An 18,554-nucleotide genomic window follows, 5' to 3' on the forward strand; every position below is an offset into this window, starting at 1 on the left:
TGTTAGCCAGTATCAGTTTACCATCATTTTGGGGGGTGGGGTGGGGCTCAAGTATGGTCATTTAGTCTGCTTCATGGTATCTGCAGATGCCTGCCCTGCCGTGGTCCACCTTATAGACATCACCAGTTTTAGTCCACACAACCCACAGGTAGGAGGCTATGATTTCCCTTCAAATTGTTTACTACACTTCTTTTTGTGACATCACAAACTGTAATGCAAACACTTTCCATGAAATTGTGTCTTTCATGGAAACTGCATACACAATCTTCTGAAAACTAACAGATAACATCAAATTCCTCTTCTACTAAACACAATGTAGTGAATAGACACAAGGGTGAAAACAGCAAATGAATGCACAAATTAAAAGGTGCAATTCCAGTGTCAAAATTAAGGGCAGTTTAGCAGACCAAGTTGGCAACTCTTTAGTTTATAGAACTGAAGATATTGATTTTTTGCAAATGTGTTGTAAGATAAAAAAAACCTTTATTGGCAGTGTTTCAGATTATAAAGGGATGAATTACTTTTTTTGAGATAAATTTCTGTTTTGTAAATTGTATTTTTCAAAATTCACATCCCCAAAGATCCCGTAAGCAAACAATAGTGATAAAGCGAAGAAAATCCTTAGCTATCCCATGTGACTTTGCATTGTTAGGCTGGAGGTATGCCTTTATACAGAAATATGAAAAGATGTATAGTCACTGTGTGGCATACTATGTAGGCTGGCAGATAAATTAAAACAGCAGGCCACAGACTTGTCGTTATCTTTAATGTAACACAGAGGTCACTGGAACTCTCAAACTATAACATACAGAAGCACTACAGGAGGAAAAGGGGCTGGTAATTATATCAATAAATCTGTTGTTTAAAAAATATAAATGGGTGGTATTTTAATACGTTCTACAAATGACTTTTTGCAGCCTGAACTATAGGTAGCAATTCCAAAGCACAGGAAGAGACTTGGTCTCTTGCCTCCAATTTGTAATACACTAAACTAGATGTTCTATAATGACTCTGAAGGGATTTATTTAATTAAATTTCTAAAATTATAACCTCCCATGGAACCGGGGATGGGGACAGGCAAAAGTTGACTTTTTATTTTCCTTCTGTCCACATCAGCACACAGATCCCTCTCCCCACTGATGATTCAAGAATCGGGAGATCCTGATGAATGGCCTGAGGGGTTCTTTGAGGGACTGGCTGGACGAGGAAGAGTGGTGGCAGCCAGTAGTCCAGGAGGTACGTGAGGTGGAAGGGGACTTTGAACCAGGTTCAGACAGGTGAGACAGGGAGGAATCATCAATAGAGAGTGAGAGTGAAGGGGAGAGGTTTGAGGCAGCCACAGGTGCTGATAAAGGAGCAGGGGCTGGGTCTCCTGCTCTGCAACACAGTCCTGATTCAGGAAAGAAGGGTCGAGAAAAGGCGAGAACAATTAAGAAAAGCTGAGACACAGTGAAAAAATGCAAGGAGGGAGGTATAAATAAGGGAGGGAGAGGATGGAACTTTAGCTTCTACAACTGACGTGCTTATCTGATGGATGTGCTGTGTGCTGACTCCTTGATTACTGAGCAATAAAGTTAATTACTGCAAGCACTGTGCCTGGTTCTGCTTACAGTGTCAGACAACAGATGGAGGGGCTTTTCTGGCAGCCTGACAGGTTCACTGTGAAAAACTGGGTAGAAGGACCTTCAAAGGTAAGAATGTGGCATGTCTGTGCCATGCAGTTTCTGCATGTGCCTCGCCACAAACATGGTCAGAGAAAGTAATGTGTGGGATGTATGGAATCAGACAGACCAAGCATAGAAACAGGAAGCCTGAGTGAATCATGCCCTCCTTCCTGTCACCTGACTAGCTGAAGACCCAACAACTGGGTCCAAACAAACCTCAAAGTATATTTTATGATCTGCATATTAACAATGTATACAAAGTAGAAAGAAAATTATGGCCATTATTCAGATTTCCTGCCCCCCACCAAACTACAAAGTAGTAGATTTCAAATAAATATATACTAATTATGCCAAGGATATGCAGTGGTCTTTTGCATTGGAAACTTCTATTATCTCAGTATGCAATTACCCTGAAATCTCTTGTACTCCATTACTCCTGAGATCTTTAAAATAGTGAGATTTTTAAATGCTATAAATAAGAGTATAAGTATAGTTTCCCTAAACTTTTTAAATTCCCCCCCAAACCACCCACTTTAGGCCAAAGTTTGTATGAAGAGTAAGCCATTTTATTATTGAAGAACTATAATAAAGTCCTAAAATAAATATTTTCTAAAAAAAAAAAAAAACAAAGCTACAAAAAAAAAACCCATTTACCAACATCTAATCAAATAATTACAGAGATTACAACCATTTTCATGGACTGATAGCTGTGGTTTTTTTGTATGGTTAAGAAGAAGAGTCCAGTTTACTAAAAAGTTTTTTCTGCGTATTTCACTTACAAATTGGCCTAAGGTCCTTTAAGGATAGCATAATCGCAGTACAACGTTAGTTGCAATTGTTGCACTCATTTTTTTTCTTTTAGGTGTCTGGGAAGGACCATGCTGAAGTAGTTGTCTTCATACATTTCTCATTGGTTTTTTCCTTGTGACCATTATCTATAGGCATACTACAGCTCATTGAATTTATTGAATTTCAGCAGCAATTCAAGTATAGATAGTTCTACCTCTTGGGACTTGGCAAAGAAATCATGTCAACTTCTGTGCCTCATTATTTTATATTCAGCTTATTTCAGTTATTATTCCTTCTATTAGTGAAGTTCAGGGTGTATGCTGATATTTATGTAGGTAGAACATCAGCACCAGGCTTGGGGAAAGTATGTTATTTAAGAAAGGAAAGGAAAGGAGGAGGTGAGGTCCCAACAGCAAAACTGGAAAAAAAGTCTGCATATGCAGGTATTTATTTGTGCAGAAAGCTGAAGGGGTAAGCAGTATGGAAAAAAGCCCAACAATGTCCTCTAGAGCTCAGGGCATGGCCAATTGTACCCTCTTCCTAGCAAACCCTTCCTAGCAAACTGATTTGCAGAATCCATAAGCCATCAATCCTCTGGGAAGAGCTGCTGAAAATCTTATGAATAGCAGCGAAAGGCACTTTCTTCTGGAGGCAAAAGCAGTGAAGAGGCTGATGCCAAGAAACAAAAGGGGGGATGGGGTGACAGGATTGGAGCCAATATGGGAGCTTAGAGAAAGAGGAAGGAAGCTACATGTTAGAGGCAACCACAAGGTATGCATGCAGCCGTATGCAAGTCCGAAAAATTTAGTCTCTCAAAGGGAGCAAACCGCTCCCAAAACAGTTAAGTGGGAAGTGAGCAAGCTTTAGAAAAGCCTAGGAAGTTCTTTTAATGTCTCAATCATAAAAACGGTCTAAGAATAGCAAAGTGAGTGCTGCTGGAGGCTCACAAGTGGAAAATACATATGCCTGGAACTTTGCTTCTCTTTCTAGGCAGGCATTCAGACCAACACAGCGGTGCACAGCAATATCACACAAGCAACATTTCAATAACCTTAGTAAGATGACAATGGCAGCTAACATGCAGTCCTTTAAACCTGGCAATACTAGTTAAGGTTTCACTAGGCTTCCCTGGACTAGAGAAGGAGGAAATCCCTGTCAATTTCACCAGTGCTTTCTTTTTTACGTTACAGTGGTGCCCCGCAAGACGAATGCCTCGCAAGACGGAAAACCCGCTAGACGAAAGGGTTTTCCGTTTTGGAGGTGCTTCGCAAAACAAATTTCCTATGGGCTTGCTTCGCAAGATAAAAATGTCTTGCGAGTTCCTGCAGGGCTTCCCCCCCCCTTTTCCCAAGCCGCTAAGCCGCTTATCAGCTGATCCGCTAAACAGCTGATCCGCTAAACAGCTGACCCACTAAGCCGCTTAACAGCTGATCGCTAAGCCGCTAATCAGCTGATCCGCTAAGCCGCTAATCAGCTGATCCGCTAAGCCCGCTAAGCCGCTAATCAGCTGATCCGCTAAGCCGCTAAGAGTGCTAATCCGCTAAGCCACTAATGGGCTTGCTTCGCAAGACGAAAAAACCGCAAGACGAAGAGACTCGCGGAACGGATTCTTTTCGTCTTGCGAGGCACCACTGTACTGAGAATTCCTTCTACACTGGAGCAGAACTATGCAAACACAAACGCAACACAACTGAATGAATCGTGATACCACTGCAAATTGTGTGGAGGGGAAATACAATGGCTAAGATAGACCTTCCTGAATAAATCTGTTTTTTTAACCAACAACAGCAATTTTCCTCTGATGAGAACACCTTACTTGTTGCTCTCCAATAAGGGGTTTCTGAAACCACATACCTGCCTGTCTGCTTATGAGACTGACTACAAGGTAGTCAGTCCTTAGCTGAGCCCTGAGCACAGTTCCTTAGCTGTGGTAGCCCCCCTTCATATCTAATAATATCAGATGCAGGAAAACTTCTTTTGTTTTTATTCTCTCTCATAATTTATTTGCTTCCATAGAGAAACATTCCCAAGGGTGGTGAAAAACAGCAGTATACCCCACGTATCACGAGGCATCTAGGGCAGGGAGGAGGCAAGCAAAACACACCTCTCATACTTTGTTTTGACCCCTGCTGTTTATGTTTGCAGTGCTACTATTTTATGATTTTTTGTTTTTCTTGTATGAAAATTTTTTGAAGATCACTTTAATGGAAAGGTCACTTACGCCTGTTTATTTAAAACTAAAATATGAACTGGCTACTGTAAAATTTATAGACGGTTTATAGAGATGTCTTTAAAATCTAGTACAGCACACAGGAACAGTCAATAAAAAAAGTTTATGAAAAATATTTGTAACACAAGAAAATGTTTAAACAAACCTTTTCCTGAACCAGCCTTTGCAAATGGATTCCACATGACAACATAGCGGAGAACATAGTCATCATGTGCTGTTGAACTTTGCATATTCCAGTTGCAAGTGAATGTATCACTGCTGGCAATCCCACCTTTTCAATCACACTCTGGAAAACACTAGGTGAGTGACGAGTAATTTTGCACAACGCCTGTATAAAACAAAAAACTCTGTTGAATGTTTTCAGTTTAACAAATGTAAATACATACTTTGTAGCAATATTTTTTCTTTTAATTAAATTTATAGGCTAATTTATAGTCTTAAGAACCCTCAAAGCAGCTCCGAGGTTTCAGTAGTGAAACAACACTGTTTCCTAACTTGGCATTTCGCTTTCTTCAAAAATCTATGTTTAATTTTAACATGTTGAACAGTGTATTGAAATACAAAACACATCATTGTTTAACTTGTCGGTTTGCATTTCTTAGTACAGAAAGTACTGATCTGATGTGTAGAGGTCTTTCCTATTCTAATTCATTCAAGAGGTTTCTGGAAGCTTCTCTGTATGAAAGAAGCTTTTTTTTTTAAATGATATTTATTAAGGTTTAACAATTACAAAAGAAAAGAAAAGCAGACAATAAAAAAAATTTACAATACTTCAAAAATAAAAGAAAATACAATACTAAAAAAAAGTACAACAAAGCAATAAGAGAGAAAAAACAAAAACATTTAAAAACAAAAACATCCAGTATTTTCATATCTTTATCTTTCATTTACTTGTTTCCTTGACTTCCTCACACCTCCCTTTTTTGTATTCTAATTCAATTAGTTGTTTCAGCAAGTCCTTTCCCTCTTTCTCAGATTTTGTTCCATAATTTATCCTAACGCGATTTAACCTTAAATTTTACACTTTGACCCATTAACAATCCATTTTTACTTAATTCTTTATAACCTTTCTGCTAAAACCATGTAAGTTCATTCCAGCATCCTTCTAACATTCATGAATTTTACAATGTTTTTTAAATATACTTTAATTTTTTTCCAATTTTCTTCCACCGACTCTTCTCCCTGGTCTCGGATTCTGCCAGTCATTTCTGCCAATTCCATGTAGTCCATCAGCTTCATCTGCCATTCTTCCCTGGTGGGTAGATCTTGAGTCTTCCAGTACTTTGCAATAAGTATTCTTGCTGCTGTTGTGGCGTACATAAAAAAAGTTCTATCCTTCTTTGGCACCAATTGGCCAACCATGCCCAGGAGAAAGGCCTCTGGTTTCTTCAGGAAGGTATATTTAAATACCTTTTTCATTTCATTATAGATCATCTCCCAGAATGCCTTAATCTTTGGGCATGTCCACCAAAAGTGAAAGAAAGTACCTTCAGCCTCCTTACATGTATGAAAGAAGCTTCATGATTGTTTGGGTTATACCTTCAGAGAAGCTGAGTGTACAGATGGCTTGATCTGGTTCTCTTATCTCTTCCAATTAATGTCATGCTGACTATAAATATAGGCCAGAAGGAGCCTGGGTTTTACCGTATTTTTCGCTCTATAACACGCACCCGACCATAACACGCACATAGTTTTTAGAGGAGGAAAACAAGAAAAAAAATTTCTGAATGAAACAGTGGATGTATCATTTTTGTGCTTCATGCTGCGGCCACAGACATGTGATTTGACGGTGAGTTTGGGGTAGCCCAATGCAAAGATCCTGAGGATCCATGTGGATCCATGCTTTGTAACCACGTTTTTGCACCATTGCAGCCCCAGGCAACAGTGGGTGCGTGATTTTTTTGGTGCAGGCTGTAGCCATGGACATGCTATGTGATCTGATGGTGAATTTGGGGTGACCCAATGCAAAGATCCTGAGGATCCATGTGGATCCATGCTTTGTAACCACGTTTTTGTACCATTGCAGCCCCAGGCAACAGTGGGTGCGTGATTTTTTTGGTGCAGGCTGTAGCCATGGACATGCTATGTGATCTGATGGTGAATTTGGGATGACCCAATGCAAAGATCCTGAGGATCCATGTGGATCCATGCTTTGTAACCACGTTTTTGCACCATTGCAGCCCCAGGCAACAGTGGGTGCGTGATTTTTTTGGTGCAGGCTGTAGCCATGGACATGCTATGTGATCTGATGGTGAATTTGGGGTGACCCAATGCAAAGATCCTGAGGATCCATGTGGATCCATGCTTTGTAACCACGTTTTTGTACCATTGCAGCCCCAGGCAACAGTGGGTGCGTGATTTTTTTGGTGCAGGCTGTAGCCATGGACATGCTATGTGATCTGATGGTGAATTTGGGGTGACCCAATGCAAAGATCCTGAGGATCCATGTGGATCCATGCTTTGTAACCACGTTTTTGTACCATTGCAGCCCCAGGCAACAGTGGGTGCGTGATTTTTTTGGTGCAGGCTGTAGCCATGGACATGCTATGTGATCTGATGGTGAATTTGGGGTGACCCAATGCAAAGATCCTGAGGATCCATGTGGATCCATGCTTTGTAACCACGTTTTTGTACCATTGCAGCCCCAGGCAACAGTGGGTGCGTGATTTTTTTGGTGCAGGCTGTAGCCATGGACATGCTATGTGATCTGATGGTGAATTTGGGGTGACCCAATGCAAAGATCCTGAGGATCCATGTGGATCCATGCTTTGTAACCACGTTTTTGTACCATTGCAGCCCCAGGCAACAGTGGGTGCGTGATTTTTTTGGTGCAGGCTGTAGCCATGGACATGCTATGTGATCTGATGGTGAATTTGGGGTGACCCAATGCAAAGATCCTGAGGATCCATGTGGATCCGTGCTTTGTAACCATGTTTTTGCACCATTGCAGCCCTGTTTTTGCATCAGATCATTGCTATGTGATCTGATGGTGAATTTGGGGTGACTCAATGCAAAGATCCTGAGGATCCATGTGGATCCGTGATTGGAACCACGTTTTAAGTAGGGAGGGAAGGAAAAACATAGAAGCGACAAGGAGAGGGGTGTGCAGAGAAGCAGCTGGCTAAGAATGCAGGAGAGGGGTTTTACCGGAGGGAGGAAAGGAAGGCAAAAGTCCCCCCCCCCACAAGCCAGCCAGCTCTCTCTCTCTCTCCCCCCCCCCCAACCTGCATGTTGCCTTCGAGTCCCAGACGCACGGAGAGGAATTGGAAGGACGCTCTGCTTGCCTGGAGGGGAGGGGTTTTCTCTGCTCTTTGTTCCGTTTGAGCAAACACAGTAAGGAAACAGAAGCGGGTGGGCAGTAAGACCCTGAGGCAGAATGCAGGAAAGCAGCAGCTTTCCTCCCTTCTCCGGACGATTTGATATTTGCCTGATTTTTGCCTTCACTCGCGCTTGTCAGCTCCAGGGACCACACATTCGCTCAATAACACGCACAGACATTTCCCCTTACTTTTTAGGAGAAAAAATCTGCGTGTAATAGAGGGAAAAATACGGTACTTTCTCTTTCTATCTCTCTTCCTTCTGGTGTGGTGTTCCATACATAGGATGCTTAGTGCTAAGGTTTAGACTTATTGTAAGTTATTGTAAGTGCTGCAACTGGAATTTTATGGACTGTGCCAATCCTGAATGTATTGGATTTGTGACCATTATGCTCATTTGCCTTCAGTAGCAAGTAAAGCTCTGCTGGATGAAGTACAATTGCCTCTAGTCTTTTTGAGGGGAACTGTGCTATCTGTTTAAGTTTTTTCCTCTTCCGGCACTGGCGCAACCTGTCTTCTATTTCTTTGACAATGGCAGTTCCTGACATTGAGAGGCAGCCTGTCACCAGAGCTGCCTTCTGTTCCTCTTCATCCTGTAGTGCCAGAAACCCAGGTTTAAAAGAAATCAGGCTGGATATAATTAAGCCTTGTTCCAGCAAAGCAATGGGAACAGTCTCCTTCCTTTAACTACTTAAGTATCCCTTAGTTGTTTATATCTGTTACTTGACCTGTGTTGCTTGTACCTTTCCTTTAAATAAGGTTCCATATTGGTAAGGTAAAAGATAAAGGACCCCTGGACAGTTACCGTATTTATCACCCTATAGAACACACTTTTTCCCCTCCAAAAATGAAGGGGAAATGTGTGTGCGTCCTATGGGGCGAATGCAGGCTTTCGCTGAAGCCTGGAGAGCGAGAGGGGTCGGTGCAGGCTATTCGCAAGCCGTGGGTGCAGGCAGCACTCTCCCACGGCTTGCGGAGTGCTGCCTGCACCCAGAAGCCTGGGGCGCGCTGAGCTCAGCGCCCCCCAGGCTTTGGGCTTCGCGCGGCTCTCTTGCGGAGCGCTGCTTGAAGCCAGGGGCGCTGAGCTCAGCGCCCCCCAGGCTTCGCGCAGCTCTCCCATGGCTTGCGGATAGCAGCCTGTTCTGGGGGCTGGGGTCGGGGGAAGCTCAGGCTTCCCCCGCCCCAGCCCTGGGGGGGAAATAATTTTTTTTCTTTATTTCCCCCCCAAAAAACTAGGTGCGCCCTATGGGCCGGTGCACCCTATGGGGTGAAAAATACGGTAAGTCCAGTCAAAGGCGACCTAGGGGGTTGTGGTGCTCATCTCGCTTTCAGGACAAGGGAGCTGGCGTTTGTTCACAGACAGCTTTCTGGGTCATGTGGCCAGCAGGAATAAACCACTTCTGGTGCAACGGGACCCCGTGATGGAAACCAGAGTGCACGGACACGCTGTTTGCCTTCCTGTCGCAGCAGTACCTATTTATCTACTTGCACTGGCATGCTTTCAAACTGCTAGGTTGGCAGAAGATGGGGCACTGTGGTCTAAACCACTGAGCCTCTTGGGCTTGCTGATTGGAAGGTCAGCGGTTCGAATCCCCGCAACGGAGCGAGCTCCCGTTGATCTTCCATATTGGACACAGACATACAGTATGGCTATTCAAGAAAATCTTGTTGTATGGTAAAACAGAGGCCGCTGTAAAATGCTTTGGTGGCTCCCAATCAGAACTGAGAGGGTTGGTAGAGGAGTTCCATCTGAAATCTTGGCAACATTGTTTGGGATCCTATTTTAAAGTTTGTATGAAATTGTATTTCTTTTGGAAACTTAGTGAAGTTCAACAGTAACAATAATAATAAGAATTAAAAAATAGTAAGCCACAGACCATTTCTACATTAATATTTTGCATAAGGCCACCCACTTGTATCTACTGACAGCTCCTCAACTCAACTGCACATATGTACATGTAGAATATTATTATATTTTTAGTGAGCTGACAAACCATGAGCTTCCCTTCAAGACTGAATTAGCCCACATTTCAGTAGCTTTATGCTTGCATAGGGGTAGCTATTAAAAAGATTTAAAGGATTATAGGTTCAAACGGATTTTGACTAACAAGGGCAAACATATGCTACTTATTTAGAGGCAAATCATAACAATCCATCTTGTAATAATGATTCTAAAATTTAATAGAATAATTTTGGATTTTGACACTAGCAAGATGATGAAAGATTCAGTCTTGTTAGAAGGTATGTCTGTGACACATACCTGAGGCAGGTTACACTGCAAAGCAAACAGAAAATGTTGTGACATAGTTCTGGACTATCAACCATGACAGATAAGACTGCAGAGGGCAGTGATATTTGCTATTCAACCCACAGGCTACATACCTAGTACTTCTGGCATAAAGACTTTCCTAAATACATTTTTATTATTGATTTAAGAAATAATAACGCCACCAGAATGATTCTTTTAATATAAACATTGCTCTAAGAAAACACAGTGTCTACTTTCTCCAAGTAAACTTGCCAAAGCTATCAGGGGAAACTTCTCAAAATACTACATAAAAATGTCATAACTTAATTTAATTTTTTTGGGGGGGGATAGAAAACTACAATGCAAGCCCTATGGGAAAACAGTATTAGACAAAAACACTGTAGCCTAAATGCAGAAAATGGCATTAGTTTATAAGGAAGTTTCAAATCAGCATACAGCATATTCAGTTTGACCTGAAAAAGTGGTACCTTAACTTTTCTTATTGCATTAAAAACAAGGATAATTCCAGTGATAATTCCCCTAATTTTCTGTTCAAATACAATTAAAATGAGATTTTCAACTTTGTAATTCTAAAATGCATATTGAAAACATAAGGTTTTTATTTAGCTACCCAGATGCAATAAAGTAAACGGGGAAACATCAAAAGTAACTCATTTTTATTTTTAGCATATTATTTTGAAAAAGGGTAGAAAAAAACCCCCTCAAATTTGGACTCCATTTTAGTTGCTATTTACAATAAGCCATGCCAAAGAAACAGCATGAACAAAAATGCACCATTTTTGAGAAGAGAACCTAGAAGGACCTTAAGATGTTTATTACACAGCTGATGCTTCAACAAATGATGGAGCAGTTCTTCACCACTGTCCTGCAAAGTTCAGTAGGGAACATTCTCTTCTACCTGTTGTTCCATATATATGACATTTGTCTGAAAACACAGGTCTATTAAAAAATGAGTACCCTACCTCTGTGCCCAGGCGTGCAGGCTATTTTTTCAAAATAATGTTGCTTAATGCAGGAGAACAAAGGTGAAAGCTGAGGATTTCTAATCATATCAAAATGATTTTGCAGTTCTGTATTTTGAACTCTACTTCTAAACTGTACTTTAGCTTCTGATAGGTTAAGAAATCTTTGCTATAAAAGCAAGGAATCAAATATATTATAAAGAATATAGACTGAAGAGCTTGATGAACAGAACCAGGATTATGCTATTTACATTAATGAAGTTCTACTTTCCTACAAACTAATTTTAATCAATAAGTTAACCATTTCATCTCAGGGGGCTGGGGGGGAGAGGGAAAAGGACAATCAGATCTTAGATCTTTTAAGTTGAGCAGGAGTAGTTCCTGGGAAATCAAGTAAAGACCTCAGCAAAAGTGTGACTTTGATTTAAAATAAAAACAACAATTACACAGAATCACAGACTTGTAGAAGTGGAAGGGACCAATGAGGGTCATCTAGTCCAACCCCCTGCAAAGCAGGAATTCATTTTGAAATTAGGAATAGTTGAGCAAAAAGCCAAATGTCAAGACAATATGCCCTACTATGTATATTTCAACCATAAGGAAGATGAGAGACAGCTTGGAAGATTTTTTTTTGGTTGAGTCAACTAAATAACCACCCATTTTCTTCAAAATGAGTATGAGTTGCATCCAAAGGTAGTTTTGCCTTAGTATAAAGAATATATTTCCAACCTATCCTAGTTTAAAAAATGAGAAGAAATGAAGCATAAAAATTAGGAATGATGTACACCTTTATTTTTAAGAAACAAAATCTGCTTACCGAAACAGCAGTTATTCTCAAAGAATCTATGGTTGAATGTGTAAAAAGATACCACAATATTGGTCCAATTTCTCCAGTAATAAATCCCTGAGCATAAGAAGAGAAGGTGGAGCATACATTTTCAACAATCTTTGCTGCCATATGGTTTACAACTCGTTCTTCCTGGAAAGAGAATTTTTTTAAAAAATTAACTAGCACTAAGTAAAAATTAAATTCTAACTATAGCAACTGCTGATTGAGAGAGGGAAGGACTGCATGTAGGAAATCCCTAGGGCGTGATTTTCCACACCTCTGGATAATAATTTATTTCTATTTTTCCCATAAGGGCAGATTCAAACCACTTTGCTTCACATGTTATTTCTACAGTGAAATGACTCCCACTTATCAACTGTTAATGACACATCAACTCTAGTTTACTACACCAGTTCCTAACAAAGAAGTCCACATTTCAACAAGATGGAATGGATTATCCTAAAACAAGTGGGTAAAGCAGACATTTTAGCATTGCTTTGCCATACAATAATCCTATGATTATTTTGTCATTTCTTTGACTCATAGATTCCAACAAAAAGGACACAAATGGATGAAGGAAGACCACATCTCTTTGGCACTGGAGTCTGGAAAGCAGAGGGAGGAAGATATATTTTTAATTAAATAAATTATTTTATAAACCTGCTTCCCCCTTTTAGTTTTGTTCCGACTGTATTTATTTTAACTATAGGACACAGCACTACAAATTGCTGTGATCCATTCCCAGTATGACTGTATTGTTGAGAAACAATAACCACCAATAAAAATGGGGGGGGGGGAGACAAGGTGTTTAATATTATGAATCTTTATTTAACGTGTAATTATTAAATCACTTTGGGTTCTAATTTTGCTTTAATTCAGCACAAATTAAAACTACTTTCAAAACAGATCAAAACCAAAGTAAAAAATTAACAGATAGCAATTGTTACTATAAGTAATATATCTCCAGCAACATAAGGCAGTAGTTTAGGTTATGTACAGTCAAATGTATTCCTTAAGGTTCTCTTTAGTTTGCATATGGCAGCCAATGACAAAATGAAGCATGCCCTGGACCAGATAACCATAGCATCTTGGCTGGAAAAGGGTCATGGATTGTCACTGCGTTTCATGAACTCAATGAGGCTGTCAGACTAATTCAATTTGCTGCCACCTGAGATAGGCTCTCTTAAGCCCCTCTGGGATCTATTATCAAACAGTGTATATGCAGGAAGATTGTGCCATTTTCTGCTTAATTAGCTTCTGGAAAAGAAGACTGACCTAAACTAATATTTGGTCTCTTATACTGAAGGGTTCATTTTGTCATAACAAGAGCATATAAGCTACCCTGCTTGACAAAAATGAATCTGTAAGACATGTTTATATAGCTTTCCTCAAACCTTTAGTCTGTCCTGTATAGTTCATAAACACCGGCTAAATAGAATGTTCAACATACTTTTAAATCAGATTCTAGTTAATATTAAGAATCAAATTCAGGAGATATTAAACACCTATTAGTTAAGCAGAAGTTAAAATGTTCAAAACAATCACATATTTTACCTTTACCTAATAGAGCCCTGGGAAAAATCAGACCACCTGCTTCTCATGATAGGTAGGAAACTACAGTGGTGCCTCGCAAGACGAAATTAATTCGTTCCGCAAGTTTTTTCTTCTTGCGAGTTTTTCGTCTTGCGAAGCACGGTTTCCCATAGGAATGCATTGAAAATCAATCAATGCGTTCCTATGGAAACTGCCTTCAGACCAGGTCTGGGGACAGTCTGTCCCCCGACCTCTTCTGAAGGCTGGGGGGGGGGGACAAGGGCTTTTCTTCCCACCGCCAGCCTTCAGCAGGCTGCTCTGAAGGCTGGCGGTGGGAAGAAAGGCCCTTCTCCCCACCTCCCACCCCGCAAGCTCCAGGGACAGGAGGGCTTTCCTCCCGACTGCCAGCATTTTAAAAGCCCCCGGGACAGCGGAGACTTCTCCGCTGTCCCGGGCGATCTGAAAATGCTGGCGGGCAGCAGCGAAGGTTTCGCTGCCGCCCGCCAGCATTTTAAGATCGCCCTGGGACAGCGGAGAAGTCTCCGCTGTCCTGGGAAGGCAGGCGGGGGGGAGCAAAGACTTTTGCCCCCCGCCGGCCTTCAGAAGAGGTCCAGGACCTCTTCTGAAGGCCGGCGGTGGGCCAAAGTCTTTGCTCCCCCCCCCCGCCTGCCTTCAAAAGCCGTCGGGATAGCGGAGAAACGTGCTGCGCTTCTCCGCTATCCCGGGAAGGCAGGCGGGGGGGAGCAAAGACTTTTGCCCCCCGCCGGCCTTCAGAAGAGGTCCAGGACCTCTTCTGAAGGCCGGCGGAGATTTCCCTATGGGCTTTCTTCTTGCGAAGCAAGCCCATAGGGAAATTCGTCTTGCGGAACGACTCAAAAACGGAAAACTCTTTCGTCTTGCGAGTTTTTCGTTTTGCGAGGCGTTTGTCTTGCGAGGCACCACTGTAAAATGCTGTAGGGAATGGCATGGCACCACCTAATTGTTCACAACAACTGACAAATATGTCATCCTGAAAGCTGAAGTTAGGAGAAGGGAAGCAACAGTCTGTTCATCCTGCCAGCAGTCCAGCTCCAACCATCATGGCATTCTAAACTCAGGTCCAACATTGGGAGTCGGCATAGTCAGGGAGGAGGAGGACAGGTGGGCAGTGGTAGTGGCAGCGCCTTCACTTCTTCCACATCATTGCCAGACTGCCCTCCATAGGAAAAGAAGAAGAAAAAACCAATGGACCAGACATAACTCCATCTTGCCCTCTCTGACAGTGACCAGACAGTTACAGTGGTACCTCGGGTTAAAAACTTAATTCGTTCTGGAGGTCTGTTCTTAACCTGAAACTGTTCTTAACCTGAAGCACCACTTTAGCTAATGGGGCCTCCTGCTGCCGCTGCGCCACCACTGCACGATTTCTGTTCTCATCCTGAAGCAAAGTTCTTAACCCGAGGTACTATTTCTGGGTTAGCGGCGTCTGTAACCTGAAGCGTATGTAACCTGAAGCGTATGTAACCCGAGGTACCACTGTACTTCCAGAGAAGTTCCAGTTGCAAGATGGCACCATCATTTTGTACAGTTCACTTCCAAAGCCACTTACACTAGTAGTCACCACCACACCTTGTATTCCATATCTTAATTGTGTGTTGTGTGAAAGAACATATTTTTGTCTCTTCTGAATCTATTGTCAATCAGTTTCATTGAACGCCGTGACTAGAGGAAGGAAATGTTTTCTAATCAGTTTCACCATGGTAGGCATAATTTCATAAATGTCTATCATGTCCCTACATAATCGTTTAAAAATCTCGTTTGTCATTGTGCTGCACATTCACCAATTTACAGTACAATCCAACTCAAATCTACTCAGAAGCCAGCCCTACTGAGATCAATGGGAATCATTCTGGCATAGGGCCATTCTTAAAAGCTCTTTAGGAAAAATGAAACATTTATTTCTGTTTCCCTGTTCAATACCTAACAATGGTACCACTAGAGGGAGACTGGGGCCTTTTTCAAAGGTACAAAGGGCCTATGTTTCTTTTCTCCAGTGAAGCGCTGGAACAACAGGAGACCCTAGTACATTAGTCCTGCCCTAAAGAGCACAAATGCTGTTGAATGTGTGTGTGTGTTTGCTGAGTCTGTTTCCCCACACACATTCTGTGCCTGTGTGTGCAGGATCTTGTCTGTTCCTTTCATCTGCTGTGTGTGTAGATGGAAACTGAATGCCCATCCTTTTGCTGAATGTGTGCATGCACATGAATAGAAATGTGTTGATATGAGATTATTCATATATGAAATGAGCTCTGGCTGGTATGCAACTCTCAGAAAGGTGGCAAATCCTTAATGTGGTCATCGAGCCACAAAAGGTTAGCCTTTTCATTCACAGTGACATCCAAGTCAAGCCTCCTTTCCCTGGTTATAGATCTTTAGATTATTTCTAATGTCTAGCCAATGATTCAATTTTATTGCTTATTTCATCAAAGCCTTAAAATAAAAGGCATTCTAACAGTAACTGGGCCCATGATAGACTCCAGAGGAATTCTACTTTTGGATTTTAAGAATCCATTCAGATATTCAGAATAATCCAAACATTCCCTGTTATTTGGAAATTATCTTTCATTCATACAAATATGTAAATGATAAAGAAGTTTAAAGACTCTCTCAAGGCATTTAAAAATGTAGTATAAACACCAACAATTGGGAAACACGGGCCCACGAGCTCTTCAACTGAAGAACAGCCTTTACCAAAGGTGTCATGGACTTTGAAGATGCCCATCTCAGGACAAAAGGGAGAATTGTGCTAAGAGGAAGGCACACTTGGCAAACCCTCACCATGATCAACTCCCATCCAGAACCCTATGTCCCAACTGTGGAAGGACGTGTGCATCCTGAATTGGCCTTCACAGTCACTTACGGACTCACTGTTAAGACTGTTCATAGAAGACAATCTTACTCGGCTATGAGTGATTGCCAAAGAAGAAGAAATATGTTTTGCTTGATGTTTTTCTTCCTATAAGCATTTCACCCCTCCACATTTGCCATGGGCATTAGTAATGCCAGCTGGCCTCATGAAAATAGCAAATGTAGTCTTCTTTGTGGCTTTAATCCAATGTTTTCCATTTTATATAATCTTGGGTTATAAATTAAGGAAATTATCCCCAAACCAAACACACAAAACGGCAAACCAAAATTAGTTGAACCCAACCCAAAATGCCATTCTAAGGATATGACAACTGAGAACATAAAAAGCTCATCAACTAATGTCTATAAAAACAAGTAAAAGAATAAAACTTGCCAAGTATAAAACTAAGAAATTGTATTTGTTGTCAAAGCTTTCCTTTAAAAAATACTGTAACTTAAAATTAACCAGTTAATTTTATTTCCAAAATCAAAAGATAATTTATATGCTAAGCATATCGGAGAACACTTTTTCTCCCTTTTGCACTTTCTTCTTCTGTGGGTCATGGTCTTATGATTATTTAAATTCACGAGACAATTCTTGGTTGATAAGGCACTGCAGTGCTGCAGGCTACAATCCTCACACAATGCCTAAAGGGTTATTACAATGGAGAAATTCTATTGAGAACAACAAAAGAAACTTACCCCTTCCCGAAGGCACCTCATTAGCACAGTGTAAGCAGCTGAAGGAAGGGCCCAGCATTCTCTGGGGTGCTCCTTTTTCCCTTCCTGTAAATGATGTGGAAGGGCCAGAAATGAAGTGAACAGTATAAATTATGTTAAATCTTTATGGGGGGAAATGCAATTTTATACGCACACATTGTCTATGAACCTGTCTGTTTTTAAATGATGCCTCTTATGTCACTGCATAAGGAACTAGTTTTGCTAAATATTTAGTCACAAATTAACAACAGTTCTGCCAGCCTTTTAAATCAATGGTATATTTATTTTCAGATCAGTCACATGTAGGCAGAAGAAGCTCCTGGACCATTTATATATATATTTTTAACTTTGCGCATCTGAATAGACGGGTTAATATCTTGATATTTCCCGCTGCCCTACTCCAAGGCAATTACTTGTATCTCTTTTTCGGTTTGCAAAGACTATGCAAGGGAGATCAGAGTACTAAAGGGTTCTACAACAACAGAAAGAAACAAGACAGTTGTGAGAGCTTCATTAACTATGAATTCTGAAATCAATCTCTGGACCTTTGAGGCAATTCATAAACTTATCTAGAAAGATACAATATAATTTATTTCCCTGTTTGCAAGGAGCCTAAGCTCTAGTTGAGGTTCTCCATTCTGCATCCCAAGGTTCCTCAAAGGCCTTGGGGAAGGGAACAGAGGCAGGCTTAGCTATTGCTGCATGAAAAGCTTTGGTTACTTCCAAGGGATTCAGTGGGGGCTGTCTCTTCCTTTGGCAATTGCAGCACCCAACAAGCCTTTTTAATAAAGGCATAAAAACCTTAGCAAAGAATACCCTAGGTTGGTTCTTAACCTCAGTCACTTCCTCTTCTTGTCTGGGTTCGACTGGGAAGACCCCAATTCAGACAGTTTCCTAGAGGCCTCCCACTAAGCCCCAGTGGCACCCTGAGGCTTGGAGAGATTAGGTGTGACCTCTCCTGTGGAACTACTGCCTGAGTGGGAGGAATAGACATCTTAGCCTGTTTGGGTGGCAAGGGAGGGCCATCCAGAAAAGGCACCTAGGACCCCGGGTGTGAGAGGAAAGAGGGCGAGCATCCAGCTTTATCTGGTGAATAGTCCTTCTTTTCCCTATGCCTGCATGTGGACCGCTTATGCTTGAATTTACTCTTATGGTGAAGAAGCAAGGTGTAAAAAACTCCTGAGGGAATCATTAATATCTGAAGAGATAACCCCCTTTGTCTATTAAGGCAATGTTGGGAAATTTGCTGAAGTAAGGAAGGCCTCATACTCATCTCGGCCTGTTCCAGTGAATAACCTGGAGAATCACCAAAGGCCACCTTGCCTGGGATCTCCAAATGAACAGTGGTGCCCTGC

At 41.4% G+C, this 18,554-nt stretch overlaps 1 protein-coding gene across 8 annotated transcripts in view; it reads right to left on the minus strand.

Moving 5' to 3' along the window:
- ULK4 (unc-51 like kinase 4) overlaps positions 1–18,554 on the minus strand; it is a 173,840-nt gene that overhangs the window by 123,069 nt on the left and 32,217 nt on the right. For all 8 annotated transcript variants that reach the window (XR_008332893.1, XM_053409500.1, XM_053409502.1 and 5 more), the window contains 3 exons: positions 17,182–17,265; positions 12,049–12,210; positions 4,829–5,011 (listed from right to left, as the gene is read on the minus strand). Coding sequence is in view for 7 of the 8 variants with exons in the window: in XM_053409500.1 (XP_053265475.1) it covers positions 4,829–5,011; positions 12,049–12,210; positions 17,182–17,265 (429 nt within the window). In the remaining variant the exon portion in view is untranslated. The remainder of the gene's footprint in view (positions 1–4,828; positions 5,012–12,048; positions 12,211–17,181; positions 17,266–18,554) is intronic.

This window comes from Podarcis raffonei, chromosome 12, assembly GCF_027172205.1.
Source record: "Podarcis raffonei isolate rPodRaf1 chromosome 12, rPodRaf1.pri, whole genome shotgun sequence".
Taxonomy (NCBI): Eukaryota; Metazoa; Chordata; class Lepidosauria; order Squamata; family Lacertidae; genus Podarcis; species Podarcis raffonei.